Source organism: Diadema antillarum, unplaced genomic scaffold (genome assembly GCF_040938485.1).
Source record: "Diadema antillarum isolate AM-2024a unplaced genomic scaffold, OU_Dant_1.0 scf00000015, whole genome shotgun sequence".
In the NCBI taxonomy this organism is placed as follows: domain Eukaryota; kingdom Metazoa; phylum Echinodermata; class Echinoidea; order Diadematoida; family Diadematidae; genus Diadema; species Diadema antillarum.
The window spans coordinates 4,010,655-4,036,571 of NW_027270904.1; the positions used below are offsets into that span (position 1 = coordinate 4,010,655).

The 25,917-nt window shown below is 39.0% G+C and overlaps 1 protein-coding gene across 1 annotated transcript in view; it reads right to left on the reverse strand.

Moving 5' to 3' along the window:
• Nucleotides 1-2,369: 2,369 nt before the first annotated feature.
• Nucleotides 2,370-25,917, reverse strand: part of LOC139723973 (N-chimaerin-like) — a 38,335-nt gene continuing 14,787 nt past the window's right edge. The window contains exons 4-11 of the mRNA XM_071635176.1: nucleotides 14,375-14,669; nucleotides 12,778-12,855; nucleotides 10,374-10,458; nucleotides 9,302-9,475; nucleotides 8,009-8,086; nucleotides 6,771-6,908; nucleotides 5,107-5,221; nucleotides 2,370-3,959 (exon numbers count right to left, since the gene is read on the reverse strand). Of these exons, the coding sequence (XP_071491277.1) occupies nucleotides 3,779-3,959; nucleotides 5,107-5,221; nucleotides 6,771-6,908; nucleotides 8,009-8,086; nucleotides 9,302-9,475; nucleotides 10,374-10,458; nucleotides 12,778-12,855; nucleotides 14,375-14,669 (1,144 nt within the window). The 3' untranslated portion in view covers nucleotides 2,370-3,778. The remainder of the gene's footprint in view (nucleotides 3,960-5,106; nucleotides 5,222-6,770; nucleotides 6,909-8,008; nucleotides 8,087-9,301; nucleotides 9,476-10,373; nucleotides 10,459-12,777; nucleotides 12,856-14,374; nucleotides 14,670-25,917) is intronic.

Here is a 25,917-nt window from a genome sequence, read left to right on the forward strand (position 1 = left end):
TTTTGGGGGGGGGGGTGTTAACTTTTGCTTCACATAGTTTCATAGCGGAGGATTACCACCTGAAGAATACATGCATTTAAATAAACCTCTTCAAAAAGGAGAGAAAAATGGTGCAGCAGCTGACAAGTGGAGACTCTTCCTTTGATTTTCTATGGTGATGCAGTCATCGCCATGACAACAGGCATTTAATCCAAATGGAGGCTTAGTGCATACACTTGTCTCTAATCTTAATATGCGATGATACTTGGCTGCTCATAAGTGATGTACAGTGTACTATGCCCCCTCATCCCTTAAGAAGTAAACATGTCAAAAAGAAAACATTTGTTATGATGACAGGCTAGAAAGTATTCTTATTTTCAAACATTTTTTTTTCTTTTTTTTCCTGAGCTTACATTTTCGTCACGATTTAAAGGCAACCAATATTTTCTTCAGCAGACCACGACACCAAATTAACGAAACAACTTTGTTTTGTAAGCGAATCTACAAAACAGCAAGAAAATGCAAATCTATAGGAATGGGGGAGTGAGGTTATGTAAAGTTTGCCTTCATTAGAAAATCATGCTGTACAGGAGGGAAATAATAACTGGAGTGTTTTTTCCACATTTGTGCAAAAAGGAAGTAAAAAAAAAATCATGGATACTAATGGAACTGGAATGTCTACATCTAGTCATCACAAAAGCAAATAGAGATACATTTAAGTCCATGACTTGTGCGTTTTGTCATGAACCAAACGGAAAAAGGATCAAAATGACAAGAGAAACTCGACTCATACACGGATCAATCAAAGTGCTGTCCAATCAATGCAATACTGCCTTTTTTGCCCCGAAATCCAACTGGACCTCTGGGACACTCTCAGACCAATGGGGAGGGATTATCATTTGTCTTCTCATTAAACTATGATGGTAAATTCTTGCACGATTTTCCCAGAGGGTATCACAGTGACATGCAGATGAAAGATTACTACGAGTTCATTCACTTTTGGGTCGTTTGAAGAATACTGTGTATACTACTTGACCTCTACCTCAGTCCATGCAATGTCTGTTTGTCAGTCTGACTGTTGGTTGGCCTCTCTCTCTCTCTCTCTCTCTCTCTCTCTCTTGTTATTTATATTCAGAGCTTGATATTAATGGTTGCCCGGGGGCCCACGGCCACTGAAAATTGAATTATGGCCACCAAATTTCCAAACGGGTTATCTTTTAGAGGCCTTATCAGGCAGCTAAAATTCAAATTGAATTTTTATATTTCCCCCTATTTTCAGGCCACTACATTTCTTTTCAGGGCCACAGAAATTTCATATTCAAAGATTTTAGTGGCCTGAATGGGCCACCACAGAAAAACAAGTTAATGTTGGGCCCTGATATATATATATGAAGAGTTTGATCGCAAAATGGTTTAAGTGTCATTTTCAAATTTTTTACAGTAAGTCCACCATCAAGTAGAGCAAAATAAAACCTTTCCAGTGATACCTCACTTATTTCATAACAAGGAATATTCTTCAAGTTATGATGAAAAATATTCCTTATTTTCTTATCATTTTCTTTACTTTTTATCCCCTTTATTAAAAAATATCTCAAGTTCACACAAATGGAATTAATTGGTTTTGTAATCAAATTCTGCAATATCATCATACGCATGTATTACCCTAATCCGATTCTGCTTCGTACATCAACATGAAGAAGAGAAGACTTTTGTAAAAATCCATTCACCTGTCATATTCTCACTACTGATTAATTTTACAGTAAACCCCCACATCTCCACCTGACTGAAATATATCTATAAAATTGGATGGATGGAATTATGAATTGAGGAAGATGGAGACCAGGTCAGAACAACCTCCCAAGATTGGCTCCTCCTACATTTTGAAAAAAATAAAAGAGATAACTTTCATCATCAAAACCTTTCACTTCACATTTCATTATAAAGCTGGAAATTAGCAATGACAAAGAGAGATAGAGAGATAGATAATGAAGGAAATAAAAAGTGTTACATGTTTAAAAGACTGCATTGGCTTTACACATCTTCAGATGTATTGACCGATTCGGGTTTGTTGAGGGCAGCAGACATTTTGTGGCACTGGGCGCAGCCATTAGCTCAAATTGCGGTGTCCCAGCCGACCCCCCTCCCCCCTCCTCTCCCCCACTCCCCAGGCAACTTGTTTACCGCGCACTTGTAACAAAAGTTCGCGCATTTAGCAAGTGTTCGCGCACTCAGTACGAGATGCCTATTGGCTAAAGCAACCATGCATCAGTTTTTCATTCCGTGCGCGTGCTAATGTAGGGAGGGGGTGGGGGAGAGGGAAAGGCGGGTCGTCTGGGACACCACAGTAATGGCGCTGCCCATGCCGATAATACACAAAGCGCGTCACAGAATCGGTCTATACAACAAAAGTATTTGCAAAATAAAAGCTTTCCCGTTGAAGTCTGTCTTTAAGTTGACAAGGAGGAATACCACATGTTTCCAATGAAGAGCACACCACACATACAGCAGGAAAAAGGGGGCATTTCTTACTTGCATAATCGAGAAGAAAACACATAACAGATACTGAAAATGAATCTGACTGGTATATGTCACTGCGCCTGAGAGATATTTCAGTATCTGATCATCCATTTGAAGGGTTCTTTAATGTGTTAAGTAGTCTTTAAGTTTTACTGCAACAACACTAAACCCATTGCATCATGCACTATCCCCATAAAACACTTAATATCCCCTTCTGTGCCAGAAACTTTGGACAGTGTGTACAATGCTACGGGTTTCCTGTGCCAATTGGCACTCAAAGCAAATCAAAAGGGTTAAATCTTGTATACCAAGAATAAATCAATGCTGCAATAGTTAATTGGACGAGACTCCATGTGTATTTCATGCAAACAATCTTCTTCTTGAAGAGCACTATTTTGAAACTTAACTCTGTCAACTTCACTCTAAATACAGGATCTGGATCAGTGGAAAACTGTATGCTACATCAACAATCTATTATCAATCACATGATGGGTTCTGATAGATATTCATTATAATGTTTTCTGTTGACCTTTAACTCTACCGTGTGAAGTTCAGACATAAAGTCCACATTTTGTTATGAGGAAGCACCAAGTGTATAATGCATGACTGTATCTGATACATTTTATCTGCAGCACTGTTTGCATAGTATGCAATGAATTTCCCTCACCAAAACAAAATTCTGGCCACCCCTTCATCTGCAAATGGAGGGACTCCTATTCAACATGTCTGCACAAAGAGCACAGCACACACCATACAAATACAGGGTAGTTTAAAACTCACAGGTGGGGATAAAATGTTTCAAGCTGTGCCGACAAAATAGTTTTATGACATGATACACATAGGATAGATTCCTTCCATATCACATTATCTTACATCCTCCAAAAGACATGTTTGTTCTTCACATTCTGAGATATCAATCCGAAATTATGAAACATGCAACAAGTTCATCCTGCTCATTGGTTGCATCCTAGAGGGTAACAAAGCACCCTGTTTCTGTTATCATGTGCAATTATTTTGAAACTCATGCATTTGATGAGAACTTTTGACAATGAGGCGACAACACACGCGGAGACTCTTCAACAAAAACTCGGATAACCACCAAAGCAGGGGACATACCAACAAAACATTTACACTCTTGTGATTTAAGTAGAGAACAGGAGAAGGAAACAAAAAAACATGATCACATTTCCCCAGTGTAAAGATCATCGTCGCAAGAGTCATCATCACAATTATCATCATCATCATTCATCCTTGTCGCCGTGACGACTGACTGACTGGCGAATCACTGGCAGAACAAGGTGTCGTAGTTTTCTATCATGATCTCCACACTCTTCCTCTGGAAGTGTAACATGTAGAGGTCATCGATGGCTGGCTGGTTGGACGGAGGTCGCATGAGCGTCGGGCCAAAAACAATGCCCATGTTCTCTACGTTCATCTTGTTGTCTTCGTGCAACTCCACGACTCTGCAAAATAAAATAAATTTTAAAAAATGACACGGGGGATATGAAAAGATCTTTATTTTCTACAAGAAGTGAAAACAAAAATTACTAGCTAAAAACATTTACAGCGAGTCTAGCTACTTTCATACAAAACATGGCATTTTCATTAATTGTGTTGTCTGGCTACAAAAGCTATTCACACCCTCCAAAAACCTATTCGGAAAATGGAGTGTTACATCTAATCATTTACAAGAGACTCAGATGTCCTATGCCATATGAAGAAGTACCACGTTGACCCTTACTAAGACTTCTTCCCTGATTGCCGCAGATGTCTGGAATAAGCTTATTGTCGACGAACAGAAATTACCTAATTCCTTTCTCTTGATCTTTTTGTGTGCATAAGCAAGCAGAGATGCCCATTTCCATTTTTCCGAACTCAATGCAATCAAGAGGCCTGCGTTTACGATTATTACATGAAGTCTGCTGCCCTCTATAAACATATATGTGTCATCACACACACCTCCCCTCCTCCCCAAGCAACTCTTCTGTTTGCACAGAAGGAAACCACAGAAGTGGAACTACATGTACATGGAAGGCATGAGGTTGTTTGCTTACAACAGGCAATTTTATCCCCAATGCACACAAGTAAAATCTGACATTCCCTTTTTTTTTTTTGGTTCCCTGTGTGACAAATCTCCAGCATTTGAACCATTCAAACTGTACACAAGATTGCCGATAAACATTGAGCTTTGTGTTGAAATGTCTTTAACCCATTGAGGACAGGCTGATTATGCTACAACATGCATTTCCCACAGACATTTGCCCAAGTATACTCGAGGACTCATCCACAATGGGTTAAGGACTTTTAAAACAATATGCTGCCCTCTGGTGCCACTTTCTTTGCATGTGCATGCTCTACACACAACTGTAAATGCAGAAATTTTCCTGGTACATTAATATTGCGCTACTTCTGGCCAGCGCGAATTGTAAAACTCGCAAAAAAAATCATCACAATTTTCTCTGCACATTCTGAATGGGTTGACAATTGCGCACCATGAATTCAAGAACCTGCGAATATGTTTTTGAGCCCGCTCAGCGCGAAAAATTAACCACACAAAAATATTGACGTTTACAGAATTTCACCAATGTGGTGAAACTGAAGAGTACATACCTCGTGAAGTGGGCGAGGAGAAGCTTTAGTGTGTGGTAGTGAGCGGGGAATGACGTGTACAGCTCTTCTAAGGCGACACAGATGGCCTCAAGCTTGCCACTCGGACTCTGGATTTCTGTACGGCAAAAAGAGAAGTTTCAGAAGAAACATGAAAGAGATAAAGAGTTAATGAGGATCCTCACTCTCTTGTTTAAACTCTACCGATATTTTTTTTTAATGATTTGATAGTTATTTCTCTATAAAGGATATGGAAATGTAGAGTTATTGTTACCCTGTAACCAATTCTCATACAGCATAGAAGATGTCTTGTTGGTGAAACAGCTAATAATCGTCAGTGAGTTTGTTGCCATTTTAATCAATTTGAAACATAATTCAGACTTCATGCTAAACCTACTGCAAGTCATGATAGTGACTTGCATCAAAAGATTCCTTCTTTGCTATTGTGCGTTATAACATTGTATCCTCACCAATATCACACGTCCATACTTGCCAGTTTGCCCCCAAGTAGCATCCATATCATTATTGTTCAAGGAGTATGCTTCTGTTTGTTCACAGATATCAATGGATTTCAAAATCAGGGATTAAATGTGTTGGCTGCTTGTCTGAAAGCAGATTTTGCTTTGTCTCGAGGAGAATAAGACGATTTAATATTATATCAGAAGCAATGAGTCAATGGGTTAAACTAGCAATAAGACAGACGATTTTTTTTTCTCTCTCATATCTCCATGATTTTTCTGGTTAATCTTTCTCCTCCCACTGACTTCCAAACCCTTTACCTGATTCTCACTCTATTCTTTCTTACAACTGTCCCTCATTTCCCATTCTCCTGTCTCCACTAGCGCATCTTCAACTTTCAGTTCACCACTGTCCCTCCACTGTCACTATTTGCCTTACACACTCCCCATGTCACTTCCCTCCTCCACTCTTCTCTTTCTAGGCTCTTCTTTCACCAAACAACAGTCCTTTCACAGACTAAATACACATGGTGTTACTGCATACTGTAAAACGAGGAATGTTCGCGTGCATTTTAATTTTTTTCAAATTTTGCAATTGGCAACATTCGCGAAATTAAAATGCACGCGAAAGTTCTTGCCTACACTATATGCATTGTATGTCGGTGGCAAGTCACGAAAATTTCATGCTGCGAGAAAGGCTGTCGGCTCCAATTCGTGAAATTTTCATGCCGCGAATATATCGTGTTTTACAGTACCTCTCATTCTTAAAGGGATGATAAAGTTTCAGTTGAGATGAGGCTTCAGGTTTCTAGTGGGTTTTTAAGTTTATTTTTTGAGATAATGAGAAACCTCTTCTGACATATGAAAGAGCATATAATTCTATGAGGAATTCAAAGTTTATTTGATGAAAATTGACTTTGAAATGGCTGAGATATTCAAAATTAAGCAATCCTAATAAATGGCAGAACCCATCTTTTTATCAGGATTGCTTTGCTTTACTCTGTTTTTGGCTATCCCAGCCATTTCAAAACTGATTTTCATCAACAAACTTTGAATTCCTTTTAGAATTGTATGCTCTTAAACATTCATAAAAGTAGTTTCTAATTCCATATATCTCACAAAAATTTAATAGCTGAACCTTCACCTCATCAATACTACACCATCCCTTTAAGACAGTCCACATTTGAGAGTATCACCCACTGGACTTACTTATCGCTGCCATGAATGATGTGTACATCTTGAAGGGTACAAGGGGAATGGGCAGCTCTCTGAGGTACAGCTTCAGCGCCCCCGTGATCGCATTGACGTCTGGGAACTCCCTCATTCCGATCCGTGCCACGATCCCGTCTGGTGTGTTGGAAAATGGTTTAAATTTATTACTCACAATGTATGGTATGCTCCATGGAGGATCCAACATTCAAGAAATTCAGCAACATTATCAGGATTTACCAAGAAATGCTCTACATTAGAGAATAATATTGCTACTGTGATTGGTTATAGTCTTGATTTGGGTAATGATGACAATTGCTTTTCTTTTCCTTCCAACTCTCATTATTATTATGATCTTGATGGTTAGGATAATGATAACAGTCATTATATTCATTTTTGTTACTACTAACGCTATAAATGAAACATCATCTCCAACAGCATTTTCATTATTTATCGTTATAATTATCATCATCATGAATAATACAATGTAGTTGCTCTATCAATAAGGCTTATACCCAAGAATGCACATAAAAGTGATCAAGACCAAAAAAAAAAAAAAAAAGGAGTAGATAAAGATATGAAGGGATACCATAGATATGCTCTCTCTCCTATGCTACACTTCATGGAAAACAGAAAGTTCTCTACATTATAACCTTTCGCCTTTCAATCTGGGAATGTGAACAGGGTTTAGAAAATCACATGCAGAGGCATGATCACATGACCCTGGAATGCCTTCAATAAGTACAGGAATGTACAGAAATACAGATGATGATTCATTCAAGCGTATGGCACAATGTGCCTGGTTGATACCGTTTTTGCTGACTATTGCTGGTCATCTGGGGCGAGCCACGAGGGGTCATTATCATTCGCCTGTTTTCTTGTGCGGGTGGGTATAGGGGGACCACTTCACCGGGTTGGCACCCTGCTCTTTGCGATGAATGAATGAAGTGCGATCTTTTACGTGCGCGTGTCATGGCTAACACACACACAGGACCTCCATTCAATGTCCTATCCGAGGGACAGAGTGTTTTGCCTCTTACTAGAGGGGATGGAGTGCTTACACACAACGTTGCTCAGTGAGACTCGGGACTCGAACCCCGTGCTCTTGGATGTGATGGTAGACTCGCTACCGACTGAGCCATACCCCCACCCTTGCCTCCAGAGTAGCTGGATTACAGGCACACGACACAATGCCCGGCCTCAGATGATGATGATCTAACAAAGAAGATGATGCTCACCTTTGTCGAATCGTTGCTTGATGAGCTCAACATCATCCTGCATTCCTGGTATCCGGTACAGACCTTCAGCACGCAACCCTGGAACGAGGGGGAAAAAGATTGCATAAATAGGAAGGGATCATCAAAGTTTGAAGCACTTTGGATTAAACTGAAATCTAATCCTGCCTTTTTGTGTGCCAATTAGCAGACAGATTTGAGAGAGGGTTACAGGCCTTGGATTGGGGGGGGGGGGGGGGGGGACATGAACAGACAAACTGCATTTCGATACTTTTGTGTCACGACACATTACAAAGTCACTACCTTGGGCAACTACTCTGTATTTCTGTTCACAATTTTTATAGTTTGCACCATTTCTGCTTAATAATTACACTTTTTTCCCCAACACATCTCAATAATACCATCTAGACAAGTTGTTTTCATTCTATTAGTCTCTTGATGTATCAATATGCCAGTGGAACATTGCTGGAGGAAGACATTGATAAGACACTATGGAATAGTCGATCACTCCCTGCAACCTATAAAATGTGAACAACTCTATCTTAATGTGATTTCTTCACTTTTAGTTTTGTTCTTGTTAAATCTTTCTGAGAGTGAAAAGAGATAATATTGTAATAATGAGCTTCAAATCTATCCTGGTATGATTACAACAGGGCTCGACACTAACTTTATTTTTCGGTGGCCCGATGGGGCCACCAAAATCATCAATTTCAAATTTTTGGTGGCCCGAGAGAGAAATTTGGTGGCCAGAAAAAAAAAAAAAACATTGATAAAAGTCCATTTTTTAAAAGTAAGTCGCACACTCATTGCATGTATTTATGTATTTCCGGCGCAAAAAGTTAAGAATTTATTGACACACTTTTCAAAAAATTTTGGTGGCCCGAGGTGGGCCACCAAATTTGCCCTTTTCTGAAATTTGGTGGCCCAACTTTCATTTTTGGTGGCCCCGGGCCACCGGGCCACCGTTAGTGTCGAGCCCTGATTACAATCATCATTTCATGAAGTTCTGTGTGTCTGACTCCTTGGCAAATCCTTCTGTGACCATTTTTTCTTCTTCTTCTTTCAAGGGATACTGATCAACACCCCAAGGTTGGGACCAACAACACAGGGGTGCACAGATGTTGATTGCACAGAGAGAAAAGTTAGAAGTCAATTGCTTTGCTCTTTTATGCTGTGGAGAGCTGCTGATTTTGAAAGTATCTTTGTTTTTAATGTTTGTGACTGCCGATGGCACTGCGTATCACTCTGTGATGGTCATTGGTTTGAAGGAGTTCTCGTAACAGTTAGTTTGGTTACCTCTGCTTTCGATCTCCTCCAGACATCGTTCGACCACCAGTGAGGTGTTGGCACTGTGTGCGATGGCCAGGGTGGTGAGGTCAACGCCGTAAACTCGCTTGATCAGCCGCATGTCCGGCGTGCAGTCCCTGGGGACACGCTTTGAGCACTGCTTGTGTGTACTCAGACCGCAGTCTGTATGCAAAGGTGGTGGAAAGTCACAAAGGTTTATCCTCACTTGATTATGATAATGGAAAGGCTGCCAATATTTGCACATTGAAATTCAGAGGATTCTATACAAGTTCCTGGCAGATGCTTGTGTGTACACATATCCTATGTATCTCAATAGTGGAAATTAATCCCAAACCAGGCAGGCTTTAAAGGACATGAAGAGAAATAATGCTTGTTTTTTTATTAAAGTTTTCAGGAACCCTTCTGCAGAATATGGGAAACTTTGCAGCTCTGGTTATAGTGAGCACTGGCTACCTAAGATAGCAGGCTCCATTATAGGGACAATCATTGGAAGTGTCTGGGTAATCACAGCTTTAGTCCCACACATACATAATGGAGGATCTTGTTCCTAACATTAACCTAGCCGGGGCAATTAATGACAGTAAATCATATAGAAACATTGGTACTTAAAGTGAGCTGCAGCAGTGTGGTGCATATGGGAATGTACAGGTGACTGTGCATTCTTGTCAACCAAATTAATATCAGCCATTCTTGCACCGTTTATTTGTAAAGTACCACTTCCTGCCTGACTGAGTTCAGAGGTCATTGCAGAGCACTTAACTGTGAGCTGGCCTATTGTCAGTGCTGAAACAGACAAATATGATCTACTGTAAAAGTGGATATTTTCGTGTGACTAATTTTTTGTGCTCGACTGCGTAAGAAGAGTTTCACAGGTTTTTAATTCTGCGGAATCAAGACATCAACTAATAATAAGTAATGGAACATACATTGTATGACAAGCAAAAATATTCGCATGCTTTTATTTTCGCGCTAGTTTCTGGTTGAGCAAAATGCATGAAAATTTCAACAACGTGACATTTTCCACTTTTACAGTACTCATTTTGATCTGTTTTGTACTAACCTGTGCACTTTACACCCTGACTTTTCAGTCCCCAGAGGAAGTTACCGCAGAACATGCACCAGTTGAGGCCAACAAACGTGTGAATCTGTCAAAAACAAATGAAAATGCAGAGTTATTCATTATCCAATGTTGGCATTCAAATTCCAGTCACAGTTGGAACTGTCATGACAAGATTGCCAAAGTGTTACAAGCCTGAGCTCATAACCACACATGACAGGAGAGTGACCTTTTTTTTTTTTGAGTAGCAAAACTTGTACATTTTAAAACATAATACCATCCCTCAACTATAATTGTAATTGAAATATCAGATCAAAAGGACCTCTGATGACATACTGGCTAGTTCCCAACAGACTGCGATACACATATTGTCTTGATTATCAAAAATAGCACAAACTGATCATTTTCTCACTTGACATAACTTCCAGGCCACAATGGTGCACTGAAAGATTTAAAAGTACTTTTCATCAGATTGGTTCAGGAAAATCTCAATCAGAAATTTCTGTATCCTAGGGCACTTTGAGGCTGAATGGAAATATGAATTCTCTCTTTCTCTATCAGAGCAAATCAAAGAGGTGGAGCCAGATGAAACATGGACATAATAATCTTGGCCTTGGAAAGATCGTGACCTCAAAGTGACATGCGGGTAATGACAGATGACATAGTTCTGAAAGGCAAAACGGAAACTCCCCTACTCCCAGCTGATTTTTAACAAGACACACACTTTAAATTTCACCATTTTTGGCATGTTCATTACACATTTACATCACATCTTCCACACTTGATCTATTTTCTCCCCCAAAAACCCAATATATATGATTCACTCTATACATATTCCTTTTTCCAAGCACTGGATGCCGACGGCTCTGTGCTAACCTGAATCATAGGGTGAAATTTCCTCTTATTCCTCAGCCATCACAAATTGATGTTAAATATTTGTTCACTGAGTTCGTAAGTTAAGGACAGGATATGTCTGTTGACAATGAAGGGACAAAGAGCCGACAACTTACAAATTTGAATGAGTTTGTCTATATCGCTTCAATATCAATTTCCTGCATATTAATTGATACTCCTTCAGTAAAGACTGACATGTAAACTCAAGATATATCCAGATGAAATTTAGGGAGAGCAAGGTGCAGAAGTTTGCGCCTTGCAGTGAGAGTGTCAAGAGCCCCGTGCATAAGGCATCAAATCCTCTAATTATAACTGGTAATCAAAAGTGTTGAGTTATTTGATGAGGAACTTCTTCTTGTCTTGATATCATAAAAATTTCATCTCCGCATACTTCATACATGTATCTCTGTCATACCATGCTACATACATATTTTAGGGAGAGCAGTGTGCTGAAGTTTGGGCCTTGCAGTGAGAGTGTCAAGAGCCCTGTGCATAAATCATCAAATCCTCCAATAATAACTGGCAATCAAAAGTGTTGAGTTATTTGATGAGGAACTTCTTCTTGTCTTGATATCATAAAAATTTCATCTCCACATACTTCATACAAATATCTCTGTCATACCATGCTACATACATATTTTAGGGAGAGCAGTGTGCTGAAGTTTGGGCCTTGCAGTGAGAGTGTCAAGAGCCCTGTGCATAAATCATCAAATCCTCCAATAATAACTGGCAATCAAAAGTGTTGAGTTATTTGATGAGGAACTTCTTCTTGTCTTAATATCATAAATATTTCATCTCCACACACTTCATACAAATATCTCTGTCATACCATGCTACATACAGTTTGTATATATTTCGTTTCATTGAAGACTAGTCTAGACTAGTCCCAAGTATACTCGGGCAGGTGTCTATGGGACATCCATGTTCTAGGAAAATTAGCCCATCCTGGTTAAATACACCTACAACCAAAGCAATATATAGATTGAATCCAAGTTAAAGTTTCATAAGTCTTGGCTACTCTACTTCTCTAACCCACTGAAAACTAGTCCTGAGTATAAAACTCAGGCAGGTGTCTATGAGAAATGCGTGTTATAGCAAAATTAGCTCGTCCTCAGCAGGTAGAATAACAATATAATCTTTGAAGGAGGAGGTTTGCATGGTGGTGTAGATAACGGATACTGGGTTTGCCATTCACCATGTGGTAGTCCTGAAAAGGACTGTTGAAAGAGGAGATAGGAGATAATAGATGAGGAAGAAGCAAGAAAGAGAGTGAGTGAGAGAAGAAGTATTTTTTCTTGAAAATGTAATATAATCCTTGTGGTGATAAAACTTCTCATGACTCTCGTTTCTTAGACAAGGTACCCTTGGTAATCCTTACAGCCTTAACACATAGCGCAGATGGTTCCTATAAGCAATGATTTTAACAGCTGAGATACAATCCACTAGTACATAGAGCATGAGTCGCACTAATTTTGGTTGGTTGATCAGCTGCTTCCGAAAGGGATGTATTCACCTTGAATGAGTGGTCCTTCTCCACTTGTACAGGACAGTGAGATCCATGCGGTGGAAGTCTGTCGTTCCTTGCATCAAACTGGATAAGATGGAGTAAAAAGGAAACACATCAAATTTTAGCTGCTACATCATTACACCATCACAACAATCAAAACTTTTATACCTATAAATTACTATTGATGTTTGCATATAATCACTTAAAAAGAATATCAATTTATCAAAAATACTTCGAAGGATGCTGCCAAAGATACCAGTTTCATAATAACATGGCCTGTATCAAACTGAAAATTATCAAAACAAAAGACAATGGAGATTCTAGTAGAAATAATGAATGACAGTAAAATTTCAGTCACTTTGAAACATTAGATATGGATGAGTTTTCTGCAATTTGTCTGTCCTCAGCACAAATGAAATTTGGTGATCTACATTTTAACAAACATATCGGGAAAAAAGGAACCAGCAGGAATCAAACCTGTCTGCTTTCCTGGCAGTGATGCTACCACCAAGTTATCCCTGGTTGCCGGCAGTGACACACTGAACTTGGAATAAATACCCCAGCTCTGAAATTCTGACATTGTTATGCTGCGTAGATGACATGTGCAATTCCTGCTGGTTCCTTTTTTCGGACATGTTTGTTAAAATGAAGATCAGCAGTTGCAATCTTCCAAATTTCATTTGTACAGAGGGCAGAGAACTTGAAGAAAACGCAAATCTCATATCTTCATCTCTCTGCTTTAAAATCTCTTGCTTTCATTTTAAAGGGACTGTACAGTACTGGTTGAGGTAGGGATTCATGTTTTGAACATTCCTAAGTGAGATAATGAAAAGCCTCTTATGAAATATGAAAGAGCATGTAATTTTAGGAAGGATTCAACGTTTATTTGATGAAAATCGGTTTTCAAATGGCTGAGATATCAAAAAAAGTGCTAATAATAAAAGGCGACATGCCCCAACTTTATTAGTATCTCCTTGTTTCACCTTGTTTTTGGATATCTCTGCCATTTCAAAACCGATTTTCATCGAATAAACTTTTGATACCCCTTAGAACCGCATGCTCTTTGACATCTCATAGAGTGGTTTCTGAATATCTTACAAAACGTTGAAAGCTAAATCTTCACCTCGACCAGAACTGTACACACCCTTTAATAATACTATGCATTGTTCTCCTTGGACTAGTCAAATCTAGTGAGTATGCTTGTTTAGCAGCAAAACAAGCACACTGCTAAGAGGAAAAAGGTAAATTATGCCAAAAGTACACAGAATTTTGAGACAGAAAAACAACAGATATTGATAGCAGAAACTTTAATCTTGTGATAAAAGCAATTATTTAACTCAGAATGACACTAACAAACACAAATTTAGGCCACCAATGCATACACTTTGGTACATTTTGGGAACCTGGTATACCAGGTTCCTGTCTACCAGTTGATACTATGGGAACCTGGGGGGCGTTTCATAAATCTGTTCTTAAAGTCATGAACGTCTTAAGAACGACTGGTGATCAGTTCTTGTGCTGAATTATTGCAATTCTGATAAGTATAGCACATCAGAGCTGATCACCAGTCATTCTTGCAGGAAAGTGTCCATCATCTTCCTACCACTGTGAAATGAGATGGAATCTCAGGGGGTGATGTGGAAGGCATGCTGGACAGGCTCCCGTTGCTTGAGCCTTTGGTCCGGAGGAAATCACCCTTGAAGGTGGCCTGCTTGGAGTATTTGTCGTAGATTGGCTCATCAAATTCGATCCTGCCAATGTAGTCCGCCGCTTTGGTCTCTACGTACATCGTGATCAGCCCGTCGGCGACGAGGTCGTGAACTGTGTCGAAGCGCTTGTCGGCAACGTAGTGCTGGCCGTCAAAGTACAGTCGGAAGTTTTTTGTAGCACCAAGCAACCTGTAAGAAGCATATAGAAAAAGAGGGTGTTACATGTAGCGTAAATACCTCCTCGTTCATGAATGCAAAGCTTTCCCTAGAATAATTCACCTATGACTTATAACGATAGCATGCTCCTACTTTCCACGAAGCTGGTCATACTTTTCACAAAGTACTTATTTTGCACAGTAAGGGAGGGGGGATGCTCAAATGATCTTTTTTTTTTAAAGGGAAGGTAAACCCAAAGAAAAATGTGGATTGAGTGAAAGCAGCAACATTAGTAGAACACATCAGTGAAAGTTTGAGGAAAATCGGACAATCGATGCAAAAGTTATGAATTTTTAAAGTTTTGGTGTTGGAACCGCTGGGTGAGGAGACTACTAGAGGATATGACGTATGAGTGGACAACAATACAAAGAAAATATAAAGGAAATTCAACAAAAATTCACTTTTCTAGAATCATGAAAGAGCAATGGACCAACCGCTTTCAGAAAGCAGGGGGAATAATTGCTACCCTTAACATATGTCAATATCAAGTTGATGGAATTTGTAATTTTCATGAAAAATGAATTTTTTGCAGAATTTTCTTTATATTTTCTTGGTATTGTTGTCCACTCATACGTCATAACCTCTAGTAGTCTCCTCACCCAGCGGTTCCAACATCAAAACTTTAAAAATTCATAACTTTTGCATTGATTGTCCGATTTTCTTCAAACTTTCACTGATGTGTTCTACTAATGTTGCTGCTTTCACTCAATCCACATTGCTCTTGGGGTTTATCTTCCCTTTAACTTTAGCTTGAAATAATGATAAGCCTGACATCAATATGATATTAGTAACCGCAAATAGAGTGTTGCAACACAATCACTACAGTAAAATAATGACACATTTTCATCATTCCATCATATGACAATGGACATTTAAACAAGAGAGAAATAATAAAATGCACCAATAAGAATCTTGCCATAAATTTCCACCTCTGCACACAGAGACACAAATAACTATTTGATATTTTGATTTGATATTGATGTAAACTAATGGATATTGACAAAACTATCAGGACAGAGGTCTAGCCCACGATGTAAGGTTTGAACTCTTGATCACAGAACATGTCCTCTTGTCAGTTAAAATGTTCCATGACTATCTAAATCCTTTTTTTCTCTTCTTTTTTTCAAAAGACCGAGGATTTGCTTGTCATGGCAAGAGACGAGGTGGAGTCGAGGCAACCCTCATCCTGGACTCATCCCCTTCTTCCCGAGGCAGAGACTGCCAGACAAGACCCGCCTCATGCCAACGTTTCCTACCCTAATACCGAGCGGTTGATCCTCCCTCCACCAAATCCTTGTCGTTGCCATGGAAACAAGACCCTGCTGCCGAAGAAAACCACAGTTCTTGATGCAAGCCAGATTGATGCACGCTTTCCTGTCCTCTTTTCTGTATTTTCAAATTTTCTACACTGCTGACAGTCTTTGATAGTGGGATACATTCATGTTATGGTTTGTATCTTTACTTTTGAAAAATATCTTCCTATACTATATATCTTTCCTTCTATGCATTTATAATGTCATTTTCACGATGTAATTTCTTATGCGATTGTGTCTTTTGACTGTGAGACATGGCACCTTCATAAGACATGATTCATCTCCCATCGTTCTCATTACACCCTCTTCTTGCCCATGAAAAGCTAACAAATATCTTTCAGCATTTTGTCTTTGATTTTCATTTGATGCAAACATTACTTTCTTAAAACTCAGTTTCTTTTGAATTCATTGTATTGAAACAAGCAAATAATTTCAGTATTTTAAGAATCCATATAAACCCATGTTCTTATGAATCCGTACTGCTACTTTCAGAACAAATTGTCACATTCTGCAAGTTTTGTAAATTACATCTTATTTCATCTGTTTTCCAACCATCAAAATAATTGAGTTTACCTTTACAACTATTGTCTACATTTTTTTCCCCATTTTTCAAATAGACACATTCACAGCCTAAAGTATATTGTAGCTTATAAACCAACACAAGGCTAAAACAAATTAATACCCTAGATCTTTTTTCTTCTCACTAATTTAGGATAAGTCCGACTGACAGACAAGCGCAAGAGAGCGCAAGAAGTCGACGGCGTGTTTTTTGCATCGTCATTTCGGTGACTGCAGACCGCAAAGGTGTTGACAGGCACTGATTTCTCCCAAGGGTGGGATACTCGGTTTACACACAAAGCAAACTGTATACTTTTCACCGCAGCAAAACCAGTCATGGCAACAGGTGATATTTTTGTCTCCCCACCACGTTTACAGCCCTGACTATTATTTCCAAAAAGACAGACTGACTGACTGACAGGGGAGAATCAAACTGCGGGAGAAATGAGATTACTTTTATAGCTCGGGCCTCAAACAATATAATCTCTTTTTATTTGATCATTGTCCTATTAAATATGGAAGCTTTGAAGGCTAGAGGGCCAGGTTATGTTGCAATCTTCACAAGAAAAAAAAAGAGAAAGAAAATATAGCTGCAATCAAAGGCTTTAAGAGGTACAAGAGGAAGGACCAATTTGAAAAATGCCAACTTTGCTGGAAGTTTTGATTATTTTTGTCTGCCCGCTCTGAGACGGAGTGTCATTATTAGCAGGAACCTTTCTGTGCCATGTCACTTGATTTATGATCTGTTGTTACAACGTTGTCTTGAAATTTGGGCACGTGCATAAGGAAGGACGGGACCCAGGGACTCTTCATCTCTCTGCCTACCCCCCCCCCCCTTTTCTATGTGACATCAAAATTATGATGTATTACCACATGCAACTTTACACCTCTAGCTGATGACATAGACTTCATATGGGCATTTTACAACTCCCAATTTGGTACGGGAAGACATTCATGATGAACAGTTTTGTTATAAATCAGATTTGATTCTCTGTAAAGCTTTCCTTTCTTTTTCAATTGTCCATAATTTTTTCAAAGATGCTTTGAATTTTTAAACTACACTTTATGAAAAAAGAAATGGCACCAACATGACATTTCTTTCTTTAGCTAGTGTCAGTGTCAGTGTCAGTGTCAGCTGTTATTACAATAACCATTACCTTTTTTTTAATAAATAAGCTCTTACCAAAGAAAACTTTATTACTGCATCCTTAAATTCCAAGGCAAGGTTTTAATAAATAATACTTGATTGTGGTTCAAAAACAACAACATTAAACAAACAAACAAAAAGAAAACAAAAGAAAACAAAATTAACATAAAAGTGTTAACACCTAACGCTCATAAAACTTCTACTCATGACTGTCTGCTGTTATTTCTCTGACTTGCAAACTGACTGCAAAAGATGGGACTGGCTACAGGTATGCAGAATCAGTGAATTCTCTCTACATCATATCGAATACCGGTCACCTAAGATGACCAAAGGGAATAATGTGCTGCCAGTGGCTTTGGACTGGACACTGAAAATGATCCCCGGTGGCCATCAGTTTTGTGAAGGAAGAGATGAAATCCCACATGACCATCAATTAAGAAAATGGAAAGGATCCAATTCACTGAGGAGGGCATCGGTTGCGCAAAGGAAAAGATGAAATCGGCATCAAAGCAGGCCCAGATTGTGCTGGAGGCTACGAGTCATTTCCCTAATTTCTCCCTCTTGAGATGAGTAATGGTTTCACAAGATTTTAACCCAAAATGAGGCAGCACTTATATAGATTTTAACTCGATAACTCTAAAAGATATCTGCATCTAATCTTGTCTGCTTGGCACTTTATTCTGAAGAATAATAGTCATCTGTGGCTAAGAGTTTGAGCACTGTGGCACAGTGGATAACCGTCTGGACTCTTGAATGGGAGATTCAGGGTTCAAACGTGTGTATTTAGACAAGTCATTAACCACTGCATCGCTCTTAACCCAGGTGAATAAACTGATGTCTGGTAATGTTGGGGTATATGAAGAATGCCTCTATGTCCAACAGTGTTTACACTGAAGAAGTTACCCTGAATAAAGAAAAACATATTAACAATTAAGAATTTGCTTAAACTTGACTACCAATACTGATGACAGAAAAGAGTGAGAATTGATAAATTTGCAATGAAATACAAACAGATCACAGATGAATAGATATATTTTTCGTAACTGCTCTGAAAAATCAAAACCACAAGGGTGCTATTTTACCCAATATTTGGAATAATGCTTATAAGTCTACCTACTTTTGATCAAATAAAAATCTATTGTTTCATTTTCAGTTACACTCAAATCTTATAATGCATTAGCCCTTCTGGTTCCCAGCCAATGATATTCCCAATGTTCATGAGGATTTGTGCTAGGTACATCCATAAATATTTGGTATCTCAGCCTTGTCCTGAGACTACACTACATATTCCATGGCACACATGACAGCAATGTGTACCTGAGATGATAACGCTCCCCGGGAACGGCAATCGCGATCGCGGGCAAGCGCCGCATCCATTTGATTAGGAAGCACTCAATTATCAGCGCACTTCGCGAAACGAACGCCTCAGCACATCGGCCAGATTACGATCGCTGACTTTCATGTTGCGTTCTGTGCCTCCTCCCGCTCTTGGCAGGTAGGAGCTGAGGTGGAGTGAGAATTAATAGATGACACCTCTTAGCCTCCAAAACAGACTGATTAACCCTCAAGTTCGCACAGAGAGATTTAGTGTTTGAGGTCATACCATGGAGGGGGTAAATCTTCCACAAATAGAAGGTCCACAGGAGTTCATGTTGATTTTATATTCCAGACTAGATTCCAAGATGAGGAATTCAACAAATTTAGTGCCTGATCCATCTCGGGAAAATGACAAACGACCTGATATACCAAAGGACAGGATTTTTTTTTTTTTTTGGGGGGGGGGGGAGGGGAGAGAGAATGACTCTGCTAACATACCACCATAACCATAAATACATGTAGCTCAGCCGTTGATTATTGAATCTTTTTTAACTTTGTTTTTCTCTGTGGGTTATCAATTCATTGGAAGAATAAGATGAATCGGTTGTCACACGAAGCGAGGTAAAATGGAAAGGATTTACGTTTCAGCTGCAAGATCTGCTCGCTTTCGCCTGGCAAAGATGATGAATACATTTTTGATACTTTTACACACAAAAAAAAAGAAACAAAATGCCAACATAATAAAAGCAAACATTAAAAAAAAAAAAGTTTGCAGTGAGATATCTATCACAGGGAGACACTTTACCCCATCAGAGAAATATCTGAAGTAGGTGCATCATCAGGATTTCATCAATGTATAATAGCGGATTCAAACCCCTCCGTGCATTCACGGGTACAAAAAGATGCCGAAGAAGACAGCTATCAATCGATCAGAATGATTTGCAGATTGTTGCATGATGGGATATGCAGAGTGCGAGTGACGACAACAGGATACATCTCTCGACAGAGAGGGCTCGGGAAATGGGGGAGAACTTAACCCATTCATTCAACACTTGATGGATGACAAGGTGTAAGTGCGCCTTCCAAATTGCCTGGATTACACAGCAGCATACAGATTAGGTGGTACAGATTTCCATTTCCCCCATCCCCCCATACAAAACAGTACCATGTAGCTCCTTCCGTCCCAGTCTATTCTTTTATTGCCTTTTTTTTTTTTGGTCTCAATAGCTCCATCGACTTAAACTGATTATCCACTAACTGCTCTATATCGCTGCCTAATGGTACTTTCCTGTGCTTAAACGAGATATAATGCAGAGTATCGTACTGTAGCACTTCTACAAGAAAGTGCTTTGTCAATTTCACACACTCATCATTTGTACATCATCTCATTTGCTGATTCCCATTCTTGAAGCAGGACTAGCATTTTCTTTTTTATCTGTCCATCACTGCGGATATTGATCACAAATCTAACCTTTGGTGAAATGGTCTTAACTAATCCCAAGATGCAAGAATATAGGCCATTTACAGACACTATTACAATCTGGTTCACAAATATACCACTTCCTTCAATCTATGGGTATGTGGGACAAGGTATCTCTAGTTTGTGACCAAAATTGTAATGTAATACTTTAATTGTGATATTGTAATCATGGTGAAATTGTAATACAACACTCTTTAGTAATGAATCTACATTTTCCTGCTCATATTATTATGTTATGTTTCACAACTAAAAAACTTAGAAAAAGAACTAATTTTGTCATGCAACTTTTCCAGTAATCTATCAAATGTTCTTTTATTTCTGGTGATTTGACATTCAACTGGAAATGATATTCAGTATTAAATCTGAGGTTAACTCACGGGTGACTATTTGTACACAATGTCAATAGCATTTCCAGTGGGTGGAACCGGAAGGGTTAAACAGAATCTCTGCATTGTTCATCACAGAATGACACTAATCTCACGCTGAACGCAAATCCTGAGGCCCCTTGTGTAACATCGAGACTGTCTATTCGGCAATAGCTTGGCTCTAGTCCCAGTGTTTATCACAGAAAATCAATGCCAATCTCATCAACTGGTGTCACACGAGCTTGAAGAAAATCAAACACTTCCTGTATTTACGAGTGAGTAGAGCGCAAACAGCCCATGCCGTCTGTTGGATACAGAAGCCTTTGACATTAATGAGATTTCGCAAAATACTGATGCCTGCATATCATGCTTTATGTCACACTTTATATGCAAAGCAATTTTTCTAGCAGCCGGACAGCCCCATGCCATTTCCTGTTGACCATGCCAACCTTGACTAGCATATCTTCAGTTTAAGCATTCAAATTCAAAAGCATGATATATATTTTTTGACAAACAGTTCCAATAGAAAGTATAAGTGACATCACAATACATTTATCAAATTATACACTTTTAATAGTGAGGTTCACTTATAAGTAACAAAAGGTAAACAGGTTAACTGGTCAAGGAAGCGAAACAGATAGTAAGTTGTACAATTCTTCCCTGCTACTCAATCTGATGCCAAATCATTTGTGATGCAATTGTACCAAAAAAAAATATTAAAGCAAAGCCCTCTTCAAAGTAGTTTCGTTATTCACAAGATTTTTTACTCTGATAATACTAGAGTAAGGGGGAACTTTGAACTCAACTACAAATGCATTTAGGAATTGAGTGTCTGCATTTCTAGGACTTCACTATAATTGTCTCCAGATGGTAATGGGGAGGCGATGCCAATTACAAATAGATTAGAGTGGCCAAAATTTGGTAGGCATTTGCAACATTTTGTCTATTAAAGGAATTTACATGTATACAATTAGTCTTCCCTATCAAACATACTTTCATTTGTTATTTGTAAATTATTATGAACACACTTCTGTTAAGAGACTAAAAATTTGGAATCTACAGAAATTCAGATCCTGACATCTTCAGAATGGGATTTGAGAAATCTTTCTGATACACTAATGCATCAAAACATTTGAAATCATGAGATTATATCTTAATCAGTATCCTTGACTACAGTATGCCTTTAAAGCACACAAACAATCAATCATGCTACTGAACAAGCTCTTCCATGAGAGGAATTTCTCATTAATCCTATTCCTAACTTAAACTTGATGAATTAATGCTCAAGAGCTCTAAAGATTGTAAGCGAGATTAATCGGTGCGGCTTGTCAGCGCTTGCAGATTTCTTTCTTTCCCAGATCAAGTGATTGAAGTGACCTCACAAGCCTCTGAAGAGGCACTTTTGCTAACAAAGCGATCTCTACAAACTGCACTCCTGACCATTCAACAGCTGCTCTATTGCATTAGCACGATTCCTCACTATCACCCACTCCCCCTTTCCCCTTCAAATTACAACTTTAAAGAATCGATGCTAAAAGTGTTGCTCAGCGACCACAGATAGATATGCACCCACCCATCCATCCCTCTCTTTTCGGCCAACACCACTTACCAAGAAGGACAGGTTTTTCGCCGAGATAATTTTGCGGAATTCGGTATCACGAGCGATACATCGATTCCCGTCGAAGGCTGTCGTAAGCAACCGTGGATTAATCGGCGCAGCTGCCACGAAGCCATCAACGATCGAGCCGTGCATGTTGAGATTAATAACGGCATGACTTGTAAGACGATAGAGCCAACTGCTTGCTTATCGACATCGATAACGGCAAATTACCTATCTCTCAAGATGATATAAGGCAAACAGGGGATTATACCATAATACTCAATTTCATTTATATCTGCAGCAAGGCATCTTCTAATCCAGACTCCACTACAGTTTGTTTAACCCCTCCTGCACTCATCAAACTTTTAGTCCATTGAAATTGTGTGCATTAACCATGGGACACTGCAGTCGTGGAGTGCTAAGAGTTACCTCAACTGCCAAACAAGTACAAGAGCATCAGGTGGTTAGTGTTCAGTTGTAGGACTCCTTCATCTTAATCCTAAATCTTTGAAGTGTTTATGCCAAGGAAAGGTTAGTTATCCACTTACCCAAATCAATATTTTGTGTTATAAATAGAAGTCTTATATCAAACCTATGAGTTATAAAAGCTCAGTTGGGGGAAAAGCTGGGGTTTTTCTTCAAATTCTTCACTCTCAACAACATATGGCAAAACATGACTAGTGTTTGAAAACTCGAAAGCTGTATCATAAAACTTGCCATACACGTGTGCACATTTCATCATCACTCTTTCTTTTTACAGGCGCGATAAGCAAATTAATGTTTCCTTAACATCTTATCCTTAAATGGCTTGAATTAATGTGTTCATCAACATGATGTCACATCAAATCTTCACGTCAAAGTTGTCACTGACACGCATTACTCGGCTCCCGCACTTTAGTTCCTAATGATGAGGCTACTGTAAATGTTCCTGTGGCAGCTGCTGAGGGGAGGGGAATGTGTGCGGGGTAACAAATTGACCCTCGTCATGAGTAATTGGGATGATCCTTGGCCGCCAGGCGGGGGTGAGATCGGTCAAGCAGTTAAGCAGCGTTATTAATGCAAGGAGGAAGCCAGATAACAACAATCCTTCGCGCTACGATCCGAGCGATCGCTGTTTACCATCGCAGCAGATTTGAGCTTACTGTTGTTGATAGCCAGCAAACATGCGGCTACTTTTATGCTGGAAACATCTTGGGACATTCAACCAAACAATGGAAAACCATTCCTATGAAATCACTGTTTACTCTCACTGGAAGGGTGAATTTAATTAATTCACTCCAGAATCTCCTCATATAATTTTTTTTTTTTTTTTTAAAAGCAAGCATTTCAAAATTTCATTATGGTTTGACTGAATTTGAAGTGTACTGTTAAGGAATTGGTGTCTAAAAAATGTCTCTTGTTTTTTTCCCAGTATTTTCTCGACAAGGGCTCAGTTGCCTTGATTAAAAGTACTCAATCTCTTTGAAGTACAGTCAAACCTGTTTTAGCGACCACCTGTCTATAGCGGCCACCTGCCGTATACGACCACCACAAACAATTCCCTCCGAGAGTAAAAGCATGTTAAAGAATCTGTCTATAGCGGCCACCTGTCTATAACAGCCACTTTTTCGTCTCCCTTGGGTGGCCGCTGTAGACAGGTTTGACTGTATACAGTGAAAACTGCACATGATATAACAATTGATATCAAGACTTCATCTGAGTTGATTCACTGATTAAAGCAAGATCAAACTTGCTATAAAACATATTCCCTTTCTTCTTCTCTTCTCATTCCAGGGATGATATTGAGGTTTGTTGAAAAAAGTTGGAAATCAAAATTTCCAGGTGATTTTGATACACGGAAAAAGCAAAATGTGTATAGACTTGAGAAAAAAAAATCTGAAATCCAATTTAAATCTACAGAATATCATGCCTGTCATTCCCTCATCTCACTGCTCCAGGTATGGACCATGAGGAGGGAAGCCTTCTGACCTTTGACCTACGGCACATGAACGGCACAGACTCATGTCCTGGCCCTCCCGCCGTGCACGATGCCTGAACTTTTGGGTTCAAGTTCCTGGCAGATGCATCAGCCTTGTCCAGCGATCATGTCCCCAAGTAATGACATTTATTATCTCATTAGGGTAACAAGGGAGGTGCTGTGAGGATCCATGCAAATCAAATAGTCTTCTCTACGCAGTCACAAACTTTTTGCCTCAGCAAAGGTCATAAGTTTGTTTGTTCATGGTACAAAAAAGGCAGATATCTGGTGGCTTGCTCAATATAGCTCATATAATTCCTTTTCCATTTGTAGGTAGATCCACTGAGTGCTCTCGAAGTATTGAGCATTTTCATTTAAAATAAAAGTACAATCTATTCTTTATTTTTCATTTTCTTTAATGCCACAAAGAGTGTCAAGCCAGATGAAATTTATCAAAAGCAAAAATAGGATGTACTTGTACAATTATCACTCCTTGATATTCATAAGCAAAATTTATCATAAACAAATGTATGTAGTTTGGTAGTTGTGCATTGAGCAAATAATCAGTCATTTTGCACCCTTTTCACATTTCAATCAAATCACTTTTCCCCATCCTTAGATATCTGACTGTTAGAAAGATTATGATGAAAAGAACATTTGTGACTGAGAGCAAGACTATGTACAGACTATCACAACAGGTATTTTACCATGGGGTCTACTGCCAGACAGTTACAACATGAGAAGCATTGTACAACTGTGATTTCAAAGGTCAATTGGAACCAATGCCGACCAAGCTGGATATTAATTCAGAAACCATTGTCTGGAAAAAAATGTCATAAAAAACGACAAACAACTGTCTTCTCTACTTGCAAATTTGATGATGTATGTGGAATGATGATGCACAACAATAAGGGGGAAAAAACAGCTAAGAAATCTCAGATGTCACTCAGAACATGTCCCATGAACCTTACAGAGAGTCAAAGAAATCCTACAACTAAATTTCAGACTGCCAAAGTAAGACAGAATTCAATGCTACCATTATGTATTACAAATTATCATCTATATAGGATGTTTTGGCAGAGTATCAAAACCGCATATTGTGTCCTCAATTTTTACCATTCAATGTGAGAGCATATTGAATAAAATGCATAGCCAATTTATTAATTTCCCATAGGCTAACATTGTTACTGGTCATTCAATAATACATCATATTTTGTCTCGTCTGCTGCACAACGCTTGCCGAGTGCAGTGCACAACACTTGCTACTAGTGCACGGAATCTTGTCACGATTCACAAGCACACAAACATCTTGCTAGTTGCTTGCTTTATATGCAATTAGTTGCATAGGGGCTCTCCTTTTTCAGTGCCGAGTCAACTTCAAAGACAAGTAGAAGTGCAGTACTTTTGAGCAGTTTATGCTTTCTGTACTTATAATTATATTATACAAATGATGCACAGGATAGAGTGCGTTAGTGGAGGCGTAT